At 32.7% G+C, this 20,595-nt stretch overlaps 3 protein-coding genes across 4 annotated transcripts; 2 read left to right on the top strand and 1 right to left on the bottom strand.

The window, feature by feature from the left end:
- The first annotated feature begins 4,622 nt into the window (after positions 1–4,622).
- On the top strand, positions 4,623–9,903 carry LOC141723866 (MAR-binding filament-like protein 1-1). Of its 2 annotated transcripts, none has more exons than XM_074525799.1 (4): positions 4,623–4,990; positions 7,060–7,100; positions 7,243–7,383; positions 7,999–9,903. In XM_074525799.1, the coding sequence occupies exons 1-4, from the start codon at positions 4,726–4,728 to the stop codon at positions 9,844–9,846; spliced, it is 2,295 nt and encodes a 764-aa protein (XP_074381900.1). In that variant the 5' UTR covers positions 4,623–4,725; the 3' UTR covers positions 9,847–9,903. The 2 variants fall into 2 exon arrangements, with proteins under 2 accessions (XP_074381900.1, XP_074381898.1); XM_074525797.1 differs by having other exon boundaries at positions 7,057–7,100.
- Positions 9,904–10,897: 994 nt separating this feature from the next.
- LOC141723865 (uncharacterized) lies at positions 10,898–14,968 on the top strand. The gene is made up of 3 exons (XM_074525796.1): positions 10,898–11,524; positions 12,646–12,872; positions 14,572–14,968. The coding sequence occupies exons 1-3, from the start codon at positions 11,301–11,303 to the stop codon at positions 14,577–14,579; spliced, it is 459 nt and encodes a 152-aa protein (XP_074381897.1). The 5' UTR covers positions 10,898–11,300; the 3' UTR covers positions 14,580–14,968.
- An 820-nt stretch (positions 14,969–15,788) lies between these two features.
- On the bottom strand, positions 15,789–20,389 carry LOC141723864 (putative sulfate transporter 3.4). Its single transcript, XM_074525795.1, has 13 exons — positions 19,881–20,389; positions 19,615–19,663; positions 19,228–19,435; positions 18,538–18,709; positions 18,335–18,400; positions 18,133–18,246; positions 17,880–17,996; positions 17,619–17,745; positions 17,215–17,501; positions 16,858–17,048; positions 16,640–16,725; positions 16,400–16,476; positions 15,789–16,290 (listed from the first exon to the last, which is right to left on the bottom strand). Exons 1-13 carry the CDS (start codon positions 20,265–20,267, stop codon positions 16,147–16,149), a joined length of 2,025 nt encoding a protein of 674 aa, XP_074381896.1. The 5' UTR covers positions 20,268–20,389; the 3' UTR covers positions 15,789–16,146.
- Between the last annotated feature and the right edge of the window lie 206 nt (positions 20,390–20,595).

Genomic DNA, 20,595 nt, shown 5'->3' with positions numbered 1-20,595 from the left:
AATCAGATAAGGACAGTAGCTGATTAAAGGAAAGAAGATCGAGATAAACATAAGAAGAGATATGCATGAAGAAGGAATTCCGTGAAGAATGGAATACTTGGAAGAAAAGATATCTGATTGATATATTTTAGGAAGCAGAATTATATTCCATATCAATTAGCGATTATCTTGTAACTATGTAGTATATAAACACAGGCATAGGGTTTACACTATAAGTGTTATCATTATCGAAATTATTATTCTTTGTAACCCTAGCAGCTCTCGTGATATTTGTTCATCACTGAGAGGTAACAGTTCCATACTGTAACAGAGTTTATTGTTTCAATAAAGTTTGTTTTCTGTTACTTAAGATCTTAAAGTTCGATTTGAGTGTACTATACACTGTATTCACCCCCTCTACAGTGTGTGTGTGTGACCTAACAAAAGATTTAAATAAAAAAGGGTTTGAGATCCTCTATTTTACTTTTAAAATCATTTGATAAAGTTCAAAAATGTTTTTTGAAAATATTTAAGATAAATGTGATTTAAATAATACGAGTCACTTGTCAATCTCATTTGAAAATATTTAATGAATATTTAAATAATATTCCTTAAATAATCATTGGTTAAAGTATATATTTAAATAAAAATAATCAGAGTTAAAAGTCTTTAAATGAATATTCAAAACTAATATTCATTTAATAAATATATAAATATTCATAAGTAAAATCTTTACTCGAATAATAAGAATAAAATTCAATAATAATAATTGATCATAAATAAATTATTAATTGAATATTCATAATAATATTCACTTGAGGATTTAAAATTATCGAATAACTTTATTCGATACTAGTTATCGAAAACCGTATGTAATATACTCGGGAACATCGTCTCCCGGTTTGAAGTATAATATTCAAACTTGTATGTCCTATGTTAAGGGTATACGTACAACGTAGCATATCACTAGCATAGGTATTAAATAGCTCGCAAGCTCAACTTTAAACAATTATATTTCACTATCGAAATATCAAGATTTCAAAACATGCATGCATATATATCATAAGATTTTAACTTTATATCATACATGCATTATATCACAAGATTACGTTTTCAAAACATTCATGCATATACTTGTAATCATCACAACAACAATAATAGGGTTTGAAAACTTGCCTGGAGTCCAACAAACCTACTCCATGCTCCACTTGTTCCGGATATTTCTATAAATAGATGTCATAATCCAGATTAGTCCATTTTTGCAATAGCTACATATACTACTTAATAAATATAACTCAATATGATTAATTAGACATAAAGTGGTTACAACCTTTTATACTTCACCAATTTCTTATTCAAACACCTCGATGTTAATTCTCAACTTATATCGAGTGTACTCGTACTCCTTACTTTCACACTTGCTGATTCCATTCTTACCATTATCGGTTGTGTCAGGACCACTAATCTATCGACTATGCTTTTCTAGGACCTCGATACTAATCCATAAAACTAAATCGAGTCTATCATAACAATTACCATTTGTACTTGGTCAATTTATAAACACTTATTTTTCCCGGCATTTCACCTCCTCGGGCCTACTTTTACTCTTCGTAAAGCTATCTCGACCAAGGTTTTTAATCTCCTTCTTCAATCCTACGTGTAGTAATGATAATCCTTGACAACCTTCATGTTTTAGTCGAGTTCAAAATACTCTTTTATCTTGGACAAAAGGGTTCATCAAAATAGTACCTCTAGAGTTGTGAGAATTACTATTTCTCGACTCGCACTTAAACAATTTTAATAAATTGGAAAAATTATTTTTAAATACAAAACCAACTCTCAAATCATTTTAAGTATTTGTAATATTTTTAATGAAAATTTGGATTTGAAAGTCATAGTTTAACTAGGTGAAAAGTATTTTAAAAGTCGAGTCAACTACGATGTTTTACTATTTCCGCTACTTTCACTAAAATCTCGATTTCTCCTAAACCGTTAATCGAACCGAGACACCGTTTTCTCATGGAAGATCTAGAGAACATCTAGAACAATAATATGCAAAAATATATTTTGGGTCAAAGGGTCAAAAATCCCGAAGTTAACTGTCTAAAAGGATCAATGTAAAACAGACATTACGACGGCTTAAAACGTAACGTTTTTCATTTCTAAATTACTCCAAAATCAATATCAATCAATTAAAAACTCACCATACACCTTATACTCCCTCTACTCAGTCAAATCCTCCATTAAAACTCAAGCAAAATTTAAAACTCAATCTCCAAAACTCAACAACAACTCGTTTAATCACTTAAAACATCAATCCATAACTTATACAATACATACATACTTTCATCTCTAAGTTTCAAGAAAATTAATTTATAAAATCACTATTCATCATTTTCTTAAACTTAAGAAAATATATAGCTAGAGTTTGTGGGTGATAGAGATGTTACCATCAAAAGAACGGGTTCACTTTCCTCTTCGTTTTAAGCTATTGAACGCGATGATCCACCAAGAAACAAGCAAGCTTCACTCCTTCCTCATCTTGAAGCTCAGTTTTCTTCACAAAAATTGGGGGGGCGAGGCTTCTCCTTGGGGTTTTTGATAATTTGAGGTAGGGGTGAACAAAAAACCGACCAAACTGTAAAACCGACCAAACCCACCCCTTATTTCGGCCGACGGAACCGACCTATCCAAAACCCGAAGTTTAACTGGTTTAATTTTTTATCAACCTGAATATAATGGGTTGGGTCAAGGTTAAAAAAATTGAAACCCTTACTAACCCAACCCAACCCGACTTTATAATTATAGTATTATTATTTGAAATTTTAATTTATGTATTTATTGTAATAAATAATATATTCGAAATAAAATTATTATTTCACGGATAACACATCATAAGAAATTTAATTTAAACTAGAAGAGTTAACGGTATGTATTAGTATCCAATAATATTTATATTCCATTAAATTACAGGGTACACTTCAACTTTTAATTAAATTTATTTGTAATTTTGACTCTAAAAAATGTTGTAGTAATTTTATTCAAGTTTTAACCCCAACCAACCCGACCCAATGTATAAAGGGCAGGGTTGGGTTAAAAATAATTTTTTTGGTTAACGAGTTCATTTCTTTAAAAACCGAATTAATTGGGTTAGTTCGATTCACCCTTGATTTGAGGTTTGGGTTGGTTTTAATTAGATTAAATTTTGTCAAATTGCAAAATAACCCCTTAAGTTTGTTTACATTACAAAGTCTCCTAATTCCAATTTCTATTGCATTCTCTTTTATCAATCGTTCCTCGAATCCTTGCCTTCATTTTCAAATTGCAATCACACACTTAGTAACAGTTAATTATTCTGGAACTTCCGCTGAAATATGGGATCGATCGGATACCGAAATATTTTACTATTTATCGGGCACTATTCATCGAATTTTTCAATTTGCTCATTTTCGAATTCTGACGAACTCAACTTACGTTTATTTAATTCCTAAATTAAGAATATCTCTTTGTAAATCGCTTTTTGAGGAAATAAATATTCCTACACTTTTTCGGTTACCAAAACAGCTCGATTTTCGGTCAAAATACAAGTTGTTAATCTCTGAAATCTGATGTGATTTACATACAATTATTTATAGTATGGATCACTAGTACGTAGTCCGAATTCCCTTCTGGAACTTACAACATATGTGACACGATATATATATACTTATACTATAAAATTACTATTCATCCAAAAAATTTCAAATTAGTCTAAAATTTCGGGTTTAGACGATACCCACACACATGCGATTTTACTTGGATTTTTTACGATACTTCATAGTATAAAAATATTTATTTTAATGACTATACCCGACTGCAACAACAAGAGTTTAAGTACTATGCACGTTCTTGTATATGACATGTCAATGATCTTAACCAAAATGATTATTTTAATATTTACTTTCGAAAAATGTAAAAAATAATACATATTTTTACTTGAATGATTTAATTGAAACAAAAAATTTCGCAATGACTCACATGACATGATGCATGTTAAATAATTATTAGCTACATATGATTCTGTAATTAACCCGGCTATATTTATATACAATATTTTATTTTGAGTTGAGTTCTGGCATACTTTTCTTTTTAGAGGTTTTGTTGTTTTATAATTTGGAGGAAACATTATTATTTTCGCTATATCAAGCGCCATCTGTTAATTTTGGCGGATAGAAAATATTTTGAAATAAAAAATGTTAGGACAACTTTTACATTGACATCAATTTTTTCTATTAACTGAATTCACTAAAATTTTCAGCAGCCAGAAGTTTGTTACTTTTAATTACATACTCACAGAACTTAAACTAGGTTTAATACTTTTAAGTACGTCCGTACTTAGAGACACTTTTATCTTCTTTAATTAGGTATGTTTTATATTGAATAATTAATTGACTTATTAAAATTTAGTAAGTATAGAACCAATTTTCAATAATTAATCATATTGATTATTGTACATATTAATCAAGGTAAAAATAAAATCTTTATATATAAATTATCAATTTTTCTATTTAAAAATTTAACTTTCACCGGTGCCGTTGTTCAAAAGTACAAGAAGGGTTTTTACGGGGACAGCATGGACCAGAACTACAACTGAACAAAGCAACAAAACAGAAGTATAGATAGGTAACACATATAAAAAGAAACAAATAAAGGGTTGATTGCTCCTATAGTTTCTTGTTATCTAAAAGCTTCAAAACAAAGAAAGCTATGAGCTTTGCAATGGGGAGTTCTTTGAACTCTCCAATCTTTTACTCTTTGTATCCAATTAGTACTTCACCCTTTTCATCTCACTCCAATTTCTTGAATTTTTCTAAAAGAAATGCAGGTAAAAAGGGGAGAAATTTTTCAGTTATTGCTTGTTTGCAGATTGGAGAGCAAAAAGATTGTGATTTGTTCAAGAAAAGAGCTATCTTGTTCATGGGTATTTCAATTCTTCCACTTCTTAAGTTTAGAGGTGATGCTAATGCTGCTGGTGAGTTGGGGTTTCTTGATTATTATATCTTTTTTAATTGTATACGTTTGTTTGATTGGTTTATGATAATGCAGATTGGTTTTAGGTATTATTGAATGAAAGTAATTATTGAATAACAAATAGAAATCGAAGATGTATCGGACTTTATAATGAGTTGAAATAACAAAGTAGCAAATTTTAGGATGAGAGTGATCTTTAAGTGAGGGATGTCCAATCAAAACGTTGTAGAAATGCCTAGTGCTTTGACCTGATCATTCTTCCAAGTGAAAGTATCTCAGATAACTTGGTGTCTTGGTCTTCTTCAAGTAGAATGTTACAAGAATATAAGTTATAACTGCTACTTAAAATATTTTGGAAGTCTGTCTTATATGCTAGCATGAGAACAGTATGACCATAGAGGGCATTGCTATTTGCTACTAGAATGTAAATCTTGGTTTAATAGTATATTAGTATGAATCTTGTATGGAGACCCTTACGACGGTCAAGTATCTTTCAAGTAAGGAACAGGATTGATGCAGGCTTGCAAAAGGATTTCCTAAAATATTCAGTTGTGGATAATGAAGCTTCTTGAGTCTCTACGTGATTATATTTAATAGAAACAAGTTTTTCTGGTTGGATGTATGTCTTCTTTGTTCTGTTTGATAGTATCTACCCGAGGGAAGAATTGTTGGAGTTGATTTCTCTTTCCATTTTTGATATTCGTTATTTTCTTAATATTAAGACCTCACGTTCACAAGCTAAGTTACGCCTCTTCCAATTTATATATTTTGATGTCCAAAACAACTTGGTTAGCTAAATAAATATAATGTAAAGGGTGCCTATTTTTATACAAGTCTCGATTATGACTCATGAGAATCTCGGACCTATCAACCTTACTATTATATATGATTGTAATCGCCATTAAGCTTTGTTTTTTTTTCTCATCCTCAAGTTTTTGACAAAAGAAAGATTTAGTAACCCAGAGATAATTCGAACTTTGGTTTTGTCAGAGTTCTGTCATAGGGTACCTTAGCATTTATCACTTTCAGCCGAATCGTCCTCTCTTTTTCTCCGCCGGTCCTCCCTAATTCTTTGTGGTTCCCTGATCTTATATTGTAGTTATCATGTATCTACCAAATGAGGCGTTTCTCTAGCATTAATTTTAACTTTCATCTTTTAAGTATTCGATTAAGGCAAAGTTTATGATTGGTTGACTTATAACAGCACCAATCATTTGTCTGTGGTTCACAGTATAGAGAATGTCCATCATCCTATTTGGAAGCTTTTTCAGAGGACTCGATGTTGTTTCTTGACCAAAATTAAAATTATTTACACCAAATTGTACGAGGGAAAAAAAATTCAAATTTGGCAGTGATCTAATAGTAGTGGAGAATTGGATATATGATATCTGTCAACAATACAACATAGCACAGGACTTGGTTTTTTTTTCTGACAGATGTTGGCCGAGTATTCATAGAATATTTATTTGCACTTTTGCTACCTTGAACTGTCCTGAAATGTATTTTTTGACTTAATGTTGTAGTTGGAATGGGTGCATTTGTTCATATGCCAGCATAAATGAACTACAAAACTAAAGTATACTGTAGGAGGGAAGAGTGAAAGAGAAAGTGAGTGCAAATTTTCTATGATGTAGAGAAAATGAGGTAGGATGGAGAGTGGAGCATTTCTTCTCAAATTGGTGGGTTTGGGCACTACTTTAAATTGTGAGGAATATAATGGAGGAAGAAATTACAAATATAAACATTTACGATTAGTTAGTGTAAATTTCATTTCATTCCCTCACCATTTTCATTCGCCCAACCAAATACAACATTAAAGATATTAGTTATGAAAAGGTGGAAGGAACAAATGTCTAAAATTATTACTCTATGAATCTACAAGGATTCTAGTCAACAATTGGTTGACGATATAATACTCGTTCCCTCTTTCAGCTATTTAAGACTCTTGTGCTTTGTATCCTATTATAATATTTGTAGGTCGTAACTTTCATAAGAATCTTAGTATGCATTCAATCTTCTGATAGAATTTCAAACAATTCTAATGTTTGTTATCTTATCATGTTTCAGAAGATTCTATTATATTGACATCGGAGCAGAAACAAAATGACAAGGTTTAAACTTCTAAAAAGTATCTTGTTTAAGATTTGCAGTAGTCAAATTAATTTAATTTTATACTTCTTTTTGTTTTTTGCTAGAATAATTTTATGCATTTTTAAGTATAGAAAGTTCTAATATGAGTATATTTTGTGACAGCAAAGTAATCAAGGAGATGCATCACCGAATCCCTTCCTGTCCCTTCTAAATGGGATCGGCATATTCGGTTCTAGTGTGTTTGGGGTGCTCTATGCATTTGCCCAGAAGGAAAAGGAGAGTACTGAAGCAACAATGGAATCTGTAAGTAGAGTTGTTTGATTAATCCTTTCACCAATTCTGATTAAGGGGGTTATATTTCATTTTTCAAAGAAGAGCTTTAAGTCCTTTCAGAAATATTCCATGAGATGCTGTTGAAAAGGAATGTACAAGTCATAGATTACTTAATTTAAAATGACAAACTTCCTTGATCAGTCAATTAAAGATTACAGCAGAGTGTTTGATCATGTGATGATAGTATATTACTGCCATAAGGGATCTTTGAAGTTTAAAAAAACCATATTGTTCACACTATAATATTTGGGTGGAACATAGTATCCAGATCAAGTATTTTACTAGATGTTACCATACCTTTAGATTCAGTAGAGCGTTAAAGAGGGAAGCTCACTTGACCTACGAATTTAATCGCCTGTGTGAACGTTCATAACAAATGCTTGCTCTATTCGCTTGTTTATTGTTTTACTGCGATCTAGTTATGGCCCTTCATCTATCTGATTGTTTCCAGCAATGTGTATATATAATATGTTGTACGACTTGTCAAAAAAATGAAAATAGAATATGTTGTATGCTGTATGTTATAGAGGTGTTCATCCAATTTACTCCTTACTGGTGGTAATGCTTCTAATCATGTATGCACAGATGAAAACTAAATTGGATGAAAAGGAAGCTGCCATGATTTCTCTAAGGCAGAAGTTTGAGTCACAATTGCGAGATGAAAGGGAGGAACGAAACAAGCAAGTTAAAATGGCAAATGAAGAGAAGCAGTCTTTGATTAATCAGCTGCAATCAGCAAATAGTACAATAACAGGCCTTGGACAAGAGCTTAGAAAAGAGAAAAGAGTTGTTGAAGGTTTCGAAGTTCAAATAGATAGTCTGACAACCAGCCTTGGGGAGGCTGAGCAAAATAAAGATGAACTAGAAAATGAGCTGAAGGAAAAACTCAACTTTGTTGAAATCGTGCAAGAAAAAGTAAACTTGCTAACACTTGAGATAAATGATAAAGAAGCTGACATTCGTGACCTCAGCTCTAAGCTTGACGGCGCAGAATCAAATTTCAGTAAACTGACTTCTGTATATGAGAATACGAAGAATGAGGTAGTTGGTCTATATTCACAAATAAGAACGTTAAAAGATGACCTTGCTAAACTTGAAGATGAACTAGAACTCAAGTTTGCCACAATCGATGATTTGAATGCGGAAGTAAGCTCCTTGATTGCTGAGAGAGTCGAAGCCAACAGGAAACTTGGTGTCATTCAAAAGGAATATGATGACCTGAAGTCCTCTGCAGAAAAGAAAGCAATTTCTAATGCCCGGCTCTTGGAAGATAAAGTGAACGAACTTCACCAGCTTAAAGAACAGCTTGTGCTTGCGTTGGATGAAGTGAGCAAAAAGAAAGTTTTAGTTACTGATTTATCTCATGAAAGAGATGATCTCAAGAGAGATCTTGATAAAGAACTGAAAGCTATAAATAATCTAGAACAGGAGCTTATCCTTGCACATGAAGCTCTAGAGAAATCACGAAACGAGGCTTCTGATCAGGCGAAACAACTTGAGCAATCAAGAAATATGTGCTCACGGCTCAATGTTGAGATATGTAACATGCAGAGTGAATCTTCTGAAGCTATAGAGTTGTTACAAGGGAATTTAGCAGAGGCAAAGCAAAGTGAAGAAGCATTAGCCGTTGAGCTGACATCAAAGAACGAGATTCTGAAGCAAGCAAAAGAACAGATCGAAACCATGTCAAATGAACCGACAGTTGCGGTACAAAATTGTGAGGGCCTCCAGAAAGAATTGGGTGATGTCTATAGAAAAGCTGAAAGTGCTATTAGGGATTTGGAAGAGGAGAAGGAGGTTGTTACTTCTTTGAACAAAGAGTTAAGAGCTCTGGAGTCCCAAATACTGAAAGATAAGGATGCACGTGTATCTCTTGAAACCGATTTGGAAGAAGCTACCAGATCATTAGATGAGATGAATCGAAATGCGTTGATACTGTCAAAAGATCTGGAGCTTGCTAATTCCAAAATTTCCAGCCTTCAGGATGAGAAAGATGTATATTACAGGTCCCTTACTGAGCAAAAGCAAATTTCTCAAGAAGCGAAAGAAAACATGGAAGATGCTCATAAACTTGTGATGAAACTTGGAAAAGAAAGGGAGAAATTTGAGAAGAAATCACAGAAACTAGAAGAAGCAGCAGCATCTGCCAAAGGCGAGATATTAAGATTGCGGAGTCAAATAAGTTCACTGGAAGCTTCCATCAACGACGTCGACAATCCAAAAGCTGTCAAGGAACAGAAGAAAGTAAAGAAAATTAGCAATGTTGATATCCAGAAAGCTAGGAGTGTTGACAATGAGAAAGCTGTCAAGGAAGAGAAGAAAGTAAAGAAACTTGGCAACGTGGATAGCCAGAAAGGTAGTGAAGAAGAGACCAAAACTCCTGTGAAGAGAACCAGGAGAAGAAAGGTTGTGTCTAAGAAAGAAAGTTCATAGTACAGTTGCATGTAGAAGGCCTTTACAAGGTTTAGTTTTTCCCTAGTATCCAATTCTTGAGGTATAAATATATGCTTAGATTGTTCTATTTTTAGAGAGCTTTTCTCCAAATTGTAACTTATTATCTGTACATTGTATATTTGACATATAACTGCAATTCAAATCATGGCTAAAAGAATTTTCCTTTGCAAGTAAACACAGAAGAGCCTAACATTCAAGGCAGCAGCTTATCAAACTAAATTATATGGTCCACCAGAACAAAAGTAGATGATTTAAATTTTGTCAAATAAGTGTGTTAATTAAAATGGTTCAAATCTTGTTAAAGATGATTTGCTCATGTGTATTTAATTATATAAAAGATTAGAACGATTAAAGTGTAGTTGTTGGAATATGACTTGACAAGAAAAAATAATATATAAATAAATAATCCAGATTTTTTTAATATCAATGTAAAATTTGAATTTCATACACAATATCTTGTTTGAAGTATGAGCATCATATTAATGGTTTTTTTTCTCAATATAATATAAAGCTGAAAATGAGTTCGAGTATGAATTCAAATTGTAAATATTGAGTACAAATTATATTCGTTTAATAAATGAACGGAAATGATATTTTCTAGAGCCGTTAAATTATTTTGTTTACTTGACTAATATATATTATTATATATAAATATTTATATAATATATTAAAATAATGCTCTGCAAAATGAATATATATTAGTTAAGTAAAAGGTTATTAAATAATTTTTTATAAAATTCTTAAATTCAAATATATAAAAACGTCATTTATTCGAATCAACCAAAATTAAATACCCATGTTGATATTCAAAATTAAGTCAAGATTTAAATGAAATATAAAATTTTAATCTAACTTTGGATCAAATTTAATAAATATAAATTCGAAAAGATTAGTTTTCTCTGTTTGTTTTCAGGAAATTAGAGTCGATTCTAATCGAATTATTATTAGAAATAAATTTGTCTTATTATTTAAAATCAAAAAACTTTATAATTGAATAATTAAGTTATTATATAAACAAGAGAGAAAAAACAAAAAGAAGCAAACGAGAAATATACACACACAGCTGGAAGCCTGTAACTAGACTGCTCCGATCAATTTGCCATCTTAGTTTGTTCAAGCTAAGCTCAAAAAGATTTCCGGGTTCTCTCCGGCCGGTCAAATCTTGAAACGGGTCGGGTCTAAATTTTCTCACAGCTCAATAAAAGTGTCAACTTTATTCCTCACAATTCACTTTCTTGATATTACAACCCCTTTAAAATTCTTATTGGATCTGCTGCAAATATAAGCCTCTCACTCTTTATTTATCTATAATTTTATATCTTGGGTTTATATAGTGTGTTTTATTAGCCTATATTATTAGATTCTTGGGAAAGTTTTGATTTTTAGAATTATTTAATTTGGGCCAATTTTGATTAGTATAGGTGAAGTCAGTCATGTTCTATGGTACAGTAGTGTGGGATCCATGGCTAATTGTTGCCCAAATTGTTGCTTTACAATGTTTGTACTATCTTACCCTTGGTGCTTTTTTGTCGATTTTTGTTGGCACTAGAGTGTCTCGAATGAGTTTAGTGTACTTTTTTGATTTCGCAACTGTTAGTGCTTCTACGGGGACTGGTTGGTGTGTTATTGCTTCGATCATGCTTTCCGCTGCAGCAGGGTAAGAATTCGTTATTGTTGTTTTAGTGTTTAGTTTCGGAATTGTTCGTATTTGTTTGGTTTGAAGGATTTTATTTTATGAGATTTATTTGGCTTTCGTAATGTTTTATGTAGTTAATTAGATTTTGGTAATGCTGGTTACTCTAGACCGTCGTTATTCATCTGCTTTCGAGTTTTTAATATATAACTGCATGTTGAAATTTGGATTAGTCAACTGATTGCAAATTGTAATCAGTGTGCATTGTGCGTGCGTCTGTGATATTGTACGGATAGCAAGTTTTTTGGGACTACATTAGTTATTGTTAACTGTTATTGTCGTGTAATTCAATCTTAATTATCATTCTACATGAAAAAACTGTGTTAAGACAGTCCAGATGATAAAAGAAATGTCGTTAATGGTTCAAGTTCTTTTACTGTAATTAATGAAAAACCTGTCAATAATTTTTGAGTCATAAGGTATTAGAACTCATTTTGATTGGTCAATAGACAGAGAATAGATTTTTGGTGGCACCACTGGCGGAACTAGGAAATGGCTAAGCCTGACCTTCAAAATACAATAATAATTTTGTTTTACTAATCTCAAATTACCTTAAATAATCAGTTTTAACATTCTAAGCCCGGCTGGCTGCTGGCCTTCAAAAAAATATCAATACATATATCAACCCCAGATGTTCTAGATTCTAAGATCTGCCACAATTTGGCACTCTTTTTCCTGAGAGAGAAAAGGGTGAAGAAGAAAATATCAATAAGAGGGAAGAGGTTGTCTAAATATTTAAGTTACTGGAGTTAGAAGAAGCGGTTTAAACATTTAAGTCACTGGTTATCAGATTTGAAGGGTTATGTAGTATTTCAATTCTATTACTGTAACCAGATATGCATGTGTACTTTTTTTCTTTCCACGCTGTAAATATATTTTTCTAAATATTTAAGTCACTGGTAATCAGATTTGAAGGGTTGTGTAGTATTTCAATTCTATTACTGCAATCAGATATGAATGTGTACATTTTCTCTTTCCACGCTGTAAATAATTTTAACGGATATTTTATTACACTTACATGGTATGTGTGTTTTTACGAGGGTGCTCTACTAACTTGCTTATTTGATATTATGATGTCTGAGCAGTGCGGGTTATCTGCTGTACTTGATTGAGAGGGCAAAAAAGTGCTTAGATTTTTCAGCCACTGTGTATATTATCCATCTCTTTATATGCTTTGCGTATGGTGGCTGGCCTTCATCAATAGCATGGTGGGTTGTAAATGGTACTGGACTCGCTATCATGGCTTTGTTAGGAGAGTACTTATGTATAAAACGTGAACTGCGAGAAATTCCTATCTCGAGATTTCGTTCAAGTAAGCCAATACCTCTATCAATTTATCCGCCTCCATTTTTTTTGTTATATAAAATATAGTTGCACTTGCATGACTGTGTTTTCTGGAGCAGCATTTATGGATTTTTGTTTTAACTTCTTGCCTCCCATTTGTTGATTAAGAAAACAAATTATATGGTTAAAGTGCAGTAAGTATCATTAGTGAGTTGTTTCCTCTTTTTACTTTAGAACTACTTTAGAACTGGTGATAGGCTATATCATAACCTTCATGTCTTTATACTACAACAGTGACAATTGGTACTCGTATATTAACTCAAGGTGTAGATCTGTGAAGTAATTTTTTTGTGTTTCTTGACTGAATTTAATTCGCCAGTGTTTGCAAGGGGTTCACTTGAGGAGTAATAACTGATTGACTCATCTGATTAGTAACATATTAGAAATTATTAGTGTAGTGTACTTTTTTACTTACAAGTTAATACGCAGAAGCTGACATGCACGTATACAATTTTGACCAAGAAGAAACCATGAATCCAATTTTTTTTCGTATAATTGAGATCTATATAGCACCAACAACGACACCTTAAGAGTGACATCATACTCTGATCCATAAGAGGACATTAATCTTTTCATAGTCGTCCAGTAGTACTCTTAGTAATTGTTCAGTGCTATTAGTACGTAAGTCTTAAGTTTTTCTTTTCATTGTAGATGACATCTACTGAGACATTCATTTGGTGTTTTGTAGTGTTGTTGTGTGGATATATGTATTTTATGATCAATTCCCTAGCGCTTGTTTACAGTTATCAAATCCCCGTAGCAAGCCATAATCTTCCATTGCATAACCTGACTTCATTGGTTTAAAATTGAAATGCATTTTCTCTCTGATTAAATATGTGTTTAGAGTACTGCTTGATTCATTTTTAACTTCTTGCCGTAGCACAACAAAAATTACTGAAAGGATCTCATAGCAGCCTCTCTTGCATGTGGCTCTGGCTCATTTACTTGAAAATACCCTGGCGCTCCTCGTTATAAACTTGACCAACTCGTTCTGGGAACGTGATTAAAAAATATTAGGATAATCTGGATACCTTGATGCAAAACTAACACTAACAGTTGGATTTGCGAAGAGTTTCTTGGTGGTCATTTAAGGCTTCAAGCGGCACTGCATAAATTTGTTTATGTAGTGTAATGTAACTCATGAAATACTTAAAAATTTAATTATCTGTCAACAGGAGTGGAAAGGATACATAATCCTTCCATTTCATTTGTCTGTTAAATATCCTTGCCAAATAATAATTTTTTTTTTATTATTTTTACCTAAATAAGAGAACATTTATCTGAAGACAATAATTTTACATGTAAGGTTTTGGTTTATGTTTTGATTTTGTTCTAGTACCTTCATATATATATATATATATATATATATATATCGCTCTGAAGTTTTCTATGCACAATATCTTACTTTCTGCTTGATATAATGTTTCTTTATTTTACCCTTACCCTTAGATGGCATATCGAACGCTTACCTCTTTCTACTTTATTTCATAGCTGATAAGTTTTTGAATTTCTTATTGAATTAGCTAATTTTTTGAATTTATTATGACCTGCAAGTTGATTTCAAAGTTGTATAATTAATTGGAACTGGTAATTGTTGGCTTGGTGCTATACAATCATAATTGGTCTCTACCTTAAGCTTAATTTGTTTTCAAATTATCTCGTTGCAGATGTTTGAGTGACCAAAGACCTGAACAAGCAAGAAAAGATCAACTTGGGGCGTGGAAATGGCAGCTATCTTCACTACGGAGAATTTTGGATGATGAAGTTAAAAGATGCCATAATCAATTACTTTTTTCTAGAAAACCCCTAGTATATAAAAGCCTTTCCAGATCTGTGCAGAGAGGATCATGACATGTTAAGTCACTCCAGAAGATGATTATAGGATATAGATTCTTTGGTACACTGAACAGTAACTGCATCAAGCTGTGTATTTTTTTGATCATCTTTTATTTCAAAATTTATTGTCAACTCTGGTTATACTTAATTTTAGCAATGTCAGTACATGGAAGCCCGTATCACACAATTAACCTCAGACGAACGTACTAGAATTTTTTTTATTTCTAATCTCGTTGTTGATGTATCTAATCCTATCTACACTATTAGATACTTTAGGTAACACAGCATAATGTGGCCGTTTGGGAAACCTTAAAATAAGTAATTTATGACTTAAAATGAATAAGTGTTAAATAAGTGATAAGTTGATAAATACTTATAAGTTTTATAAGTGTTTGGATAAACTTATTTATAAGTTAATTTTTTTTACTTAAATGAATTAAAATAAATAATTATTAAATACAATTATCTTAATTCATGAATTTTAAATTAAAAAATATTTTAAATTTTATTTTAAACTCAAAATTTTAAAAAAAGTGAAAAAATACAAATAAGTTGGAAAAAAGTACGTTACTGCTGACATTCAACTTATCAGCTTATAAGTTGTAAATTTAACTTATAAATTCAGTCGACAAACACTCGTCGATAAGTTGTTGCGGACTTATAAACCCATAAGTTAACTTATTATAATCCCCAAACAGGCCCAATGTTTTAAATCCATACCCAGTTAATTATATTTTAATTTCCGTCGGAGTATTTAAGGGGTTTTCTTGAGTTGCGAACAGTTGATATCTCATAACAATAGTCCAAGAGAAAATCTGATAGATTGGTCTTTGTGCTCCTAAATTAAATTTAAAGAATGAGAGGACAATCTTCTAGTGATATTTTAAATTGCCAGTAGCTTCATTTCACTAATTACTTTCAAGGAAAATTCCCTTACTTTTAAGAATGTCCTTGCTAATATTTTATTATAAAAAATGAGAACCACTATTTTTCTCTCATGTAAGTGGTTCTTTACCTGAAAGAATGCACTCTTAATCATGAAATATTGAACAAGGAGTAAGGAGTATTGTTGAAACCAAAGATACTTGTATATGTCCTAAATACTAAGAGTCTATTTTATATATTGTTTACAAAAGATGAGCTAAAAGACTGTTGAGCTTGTTATGCCCAGTTGCTTCCTTTAACAGAGATAAAGATACAACCACCTTCACCTTGGTAAACACCACTAACAAGGTGCAAAATACAAATGACTACAGGATATAAACTGGAATGCGATAGCTCAGATATGTTGGACCTTTCACTTCAAAACATCACATCCCCAAAGAGGACGAGTAATTACTTGCTACTTAAATTTGTCTCGTCTAGAGCAGAAAATGTGTTGCTGCCTTTTCAATTACAACTAAGGGTTAGGGTTGACACTTCCATGACGTTGAGATGTCATCCACAGCTTCGTTGACAGACAGATAAAGTCCATTTAACCCAAATGATTCTATAACCTCAGAATTGTGCATCTTTTCCATCACATTACCGGCTGGATTTGCCAATACAAGCTGCAGAGTATAGGAAGTCATCAGTTAAAGAACGATAACATCATTATACACGGTGCTTATTGCAGCGTGTACTAATCAAGGAATTAGGCCAACTTTTCCTTAGTTATACCTGAAGTGATCGTTTCTCTAGTAGCTTTCTGATTTCACAAAGTGTATCAATGCCGCTTGTGTCTATAGCTGTTACAGCTGAAATTCAGGGAGGGAGGGAGGGAGGTGAAATGATACGTTCAACATATACGTTATATGAAGCAGTAGTACAAGTAATGTGCAGACATACCCTATACATTCCAATACAGCTGAACTTGTAACTTAGACCCTATTTAAAATAATCCAACCATAATTAACTTACCGGTCATGTCAAGAATAACACACTTCAATATACTTCCATTATTTGTATTTATCCACTCTTCTTCTTCTCTGATCCATCTTAACATCCTGCAACAAAAAATTCCATCAATATCTCATTCGTATTTGCCCTAGCCCCTAGAAGATATTTCAGCATCTAAGGTGCAAGTCAAGAAAAGATTAAGCAGTGGAAACTATAAATATAGACATGCCCGCACCAACCTTTCCTGGACATAAGTAGTATTTGCAAAGTAGATTGGAGCCTCAATAGAAACTATGAGAAAAGAAGGAACTCTTTGGGCTTCTCTGTATCGATGGAGATTCTGATATATGGGGGTGCCTGGAATATTTCCCAATGCGGCAGTGTTTGGCCTAGTGACATGCAAGAGGATTTTGAAAACCGAAACTCCAACCTGAAGTTCATGAAGAAGATTTTATATAGAACTGAACCATGTCAAGCAATTGATAAATCGACATGCGATGGTTATTTTTAATTAGTTATATTATGTTCTATCTTTTATAACAAATATTATCACCATATCTAACAGAACCAGATAGTTTAGCAAGGTAACAACTTACTGCGAAAGCAAGACCAAGAGGAACTGAGATGAACAAAACACCGAAGAAAGAACACAAGCAAGTGAGGAAATCAATTTTGTCGACTTTCCACAATCTAAGTGCAGCCTCATAGTCTATCAGCCCAATCACAGCAGTTATGATGATAGCTCCCAATATGACATTAGGAGTGTAATGAAACAGTGGCATTAGAAACAACAAAGTTATTAGCACAGTTGTTGACATTATTATATTTGAAACCGTTGTTTGTGCTCCAGCGTTGTAATTTACAGCAGATCTTGAAAAGGATCCTGCAATGTCATTTGTTATTTTCTTTAAAAAGACAATGTATTAACTTTAGAGTTAGTAAAATCTTGTGAGAGAACAGCCCGGCTTAAAAAATTGTATATAGGATCAACAATCATCACCTGTAGTAACATAACACGAAGAGCAAGAGCCAGCCATGTTCATGAAACCGATAGCCATCATTTCTTGGTTGCCATCAACCTGGTAGTTTTTTAATGAAGCAAATGTTCGTCCAACAGCAATTCCTTCCTATAACACAGGTAAGTGAACAAACAAATTTGTGAAAAAGAAAGAAATGCAGAGCTTTTGTACATGCGCCATATCTTTACAAGTAACTTTTAATAAGATGTAAAATTAATTAGTATGACCACATTACTACTTACTGTGAGAGATAGAATCCCTGTTACGAGCCCCGTTTTTATAGCAAGCCCCAGATAAGAGCCATGAAAGTGAAGCATGTTTGCTGATGGTGGATTCAAACCCTCTGGCAAGTGTCCAATCTGTTACATATTAGAATAAATAAATAAATGAGTTATTTTCAAGATTATAACATTCTAGATTAGGGTTCAAAACCAGCCCCGTCCGTTAAAGGACTTGGTAGTAAAACCATCTCCAAGCTCGTAAACTTTTTCTTACAATTGAAATCATGTGAAGCTTTGATATGAAGATGTAGACTATCAGGGTTGAGAGAATAACAGATGTTAATGGGGCAGCAGCTGACACCCAGAAAAGCTTTTTATTTCTCATGCTCTGCATTTATTAACCAACAGTGAAATATTTTAGGTGATGGGAATAAAACAGTAAAAGATTCCAAAAGAAACAACATGCACATACATACCACTTTTCTTGCTGTTAGTAGAAAGATCAGGAAACTAGCCCCCATAACAATGGTTTGCCAAGACCACTACAAGATAATAATTGCTGGGATAAATTATCATTATTTAATTTCTTAACACTTAAATAAAAAATTCAAAATTTCCCTTTTCACACTTCTACACACACACACACACACATTCATATCTCTTTAACGCATTTCATTACCTCATCTGTTCTTCGAAAAACAGAGGTCAACACAGGAATTATTTGCATCTTGTTTGTGAAATGAACTATCCCAAGAAGCCCTTTAAGTTGTTGCAGTGATACTATGATAGCTGCACCAGCCATGAATCCTACAAGAGTTGCCTTTGATAGAAAATCAATCACAAATCCTAACCTGTCAAACACCTAAATCGGATCAAAATGGATTTGAGAAGAGAGATTCGAGTGTTTATCGTTCACATATATGCATTCACCTATTCTTTAGGACTCTGAAAAAGTTTTGCAAACAGTATTGGTACACCAAAGGATTCAGAAAGTTCTGTAAACGGCAATTGTTTCACTAGAGGATTCAAGCTTAAGTCAAGTACCATTTCTAAAATATACTGAACTTGGGTGATTCTGAATAAGTATATCATTACATAAGCCAACTCCACATAAAAGATAATTTTGTCACTATTAAACCATTTTGAAGATTATATATGCTTTACCAAGCAAGAAGTACAGCAGGAAAATTTACAACCGTGAAAAGTTGCATCACTGACATTACCAATTTTAAATGATTCTTGTGGGAATAACTTTTTTTCCCAACCATCAACAGTAGCATCAATTTCGCCAAGTAAATTATAATTTTCAATTTCCTAACCAAATACAGTAACAATTCAATCTTTTTCAACATAACATACTACTGAATACCTTAGCAGTCCAAGACCAGCCTGAAATACTCCGGCAAAGAAAGTAGCCGTAAAAGCCAGTTGAAGATAAAGAGTAGGCTTATCAGTGTAGGGAACCTTCTCATTAAGCATAGTTCCCATCACAAGAGACGCTATCGAAACCGGACCAACCGCTAGATGTCTAGAACTCCCAAGAACAGAATATATCAATGGTGGCACAAAACTCGAATCTACATAATAACAACAAAAACAACAATAAATAAAAATCAAGAAATAGCATGTATTAGTCAAGTAATCATCCCAAAAAATAAAGAATCAAGCATTAGAATTAATAACTTCAGTAATTACCAAATTCTAACACTGCTAAACCACGAATCCAATAGTACATAGAGAGTTAAATGAGACTTACAAAGTCCAATTATGGGAGGCAAATTCGCAAGTTTAGCATAACTAATCCCCTGCACAAAACACAAAATTCCCAAGTATACTCAACAATTCATCACCCAAAAACCATATAACAAAAAGGGCTGTCAAGAATCAACCTAAAAACACAAAATACACATGCATGTGTTTGTCTAAAAGTCTAAAACTGCAAAAAAATCAAGAAAATCAAAAAAATGAAAAACAGAAACATTCACAAAAAGATACATAAAAATTCAAGAATCAAATACATACCTGAGGAATGGCAAGGCTGGCAATAGTAAGGCCAGAAATAACATCAGATTGCAAAAGTTTAAGATTATAATTCGGAGCCCAAACAAAAATAGGGAATAAAAACCGCAACCCCAACAAAAATTTATTAAAGCAAGACTGGTTTTTAAATTTATCAAACGGTGCATCAGGAAAAAAGATCTCAGAAAGCCTGTGCTTGAGTTTCTGGACGGTGGTTTTAAAAGGTGGCAACACCACTTTATGAACTTCCGGTGGAGAAGTGGTCACCACCATCATTGATGGTGATGGTGGTGACATTGTATCAATATATTCTGATTCTGAAGAATTATATATTGTTATGTTTCTTTCGTTCTCCCCGAAATGTTCTACTCTGTTTGTATTTATAACCATTCTTTTTTTTAACACAACTTTGTGTTTTTTTTGTGTTGTGTTACAAACAAACCCTGGTTGTGTAAAACCCTGATTTTATAGAAAAACAAAAGTTGGGATTTTCTGGACCCCAGTGCTCGCAAATGTAGTATCTGATTTGTGTGTGTTTTGGTATGTGTGTGTTTTCTTTCGGTTCTTATCTGTAGTTGAACGGAAGTTATCTGTGTAAACGTGTGCACGTCAGGGCATTTATTTTTACGGATGGGGTGCAATGAATTAGGGATTGATAGATTTATTTTTTTAATCTTTTATTTATTCAAAAGTATACGAGAAAGGCTAGAGGTCGACT

This window comes from Apium graveolens, chromosome 5 (genome assembly GCF_009905375.1).
Source record: "Apium graveolens cultivar Ventura chromosome 5, ASM990537v1, whole genome shotgun sequence".
Classification (NCBI taxonomy): Eukaryota; Viridiplantae; Streptophyta; class Magnoliopsida; order Apiales; family Apiaceae; genus Apium; species Apium graveolens.
The sequence above is the reverse complement of the archived record's forward strand: the minus strand, read 5'-3'. Positions and strand labels throughout refer to the sequence as shown.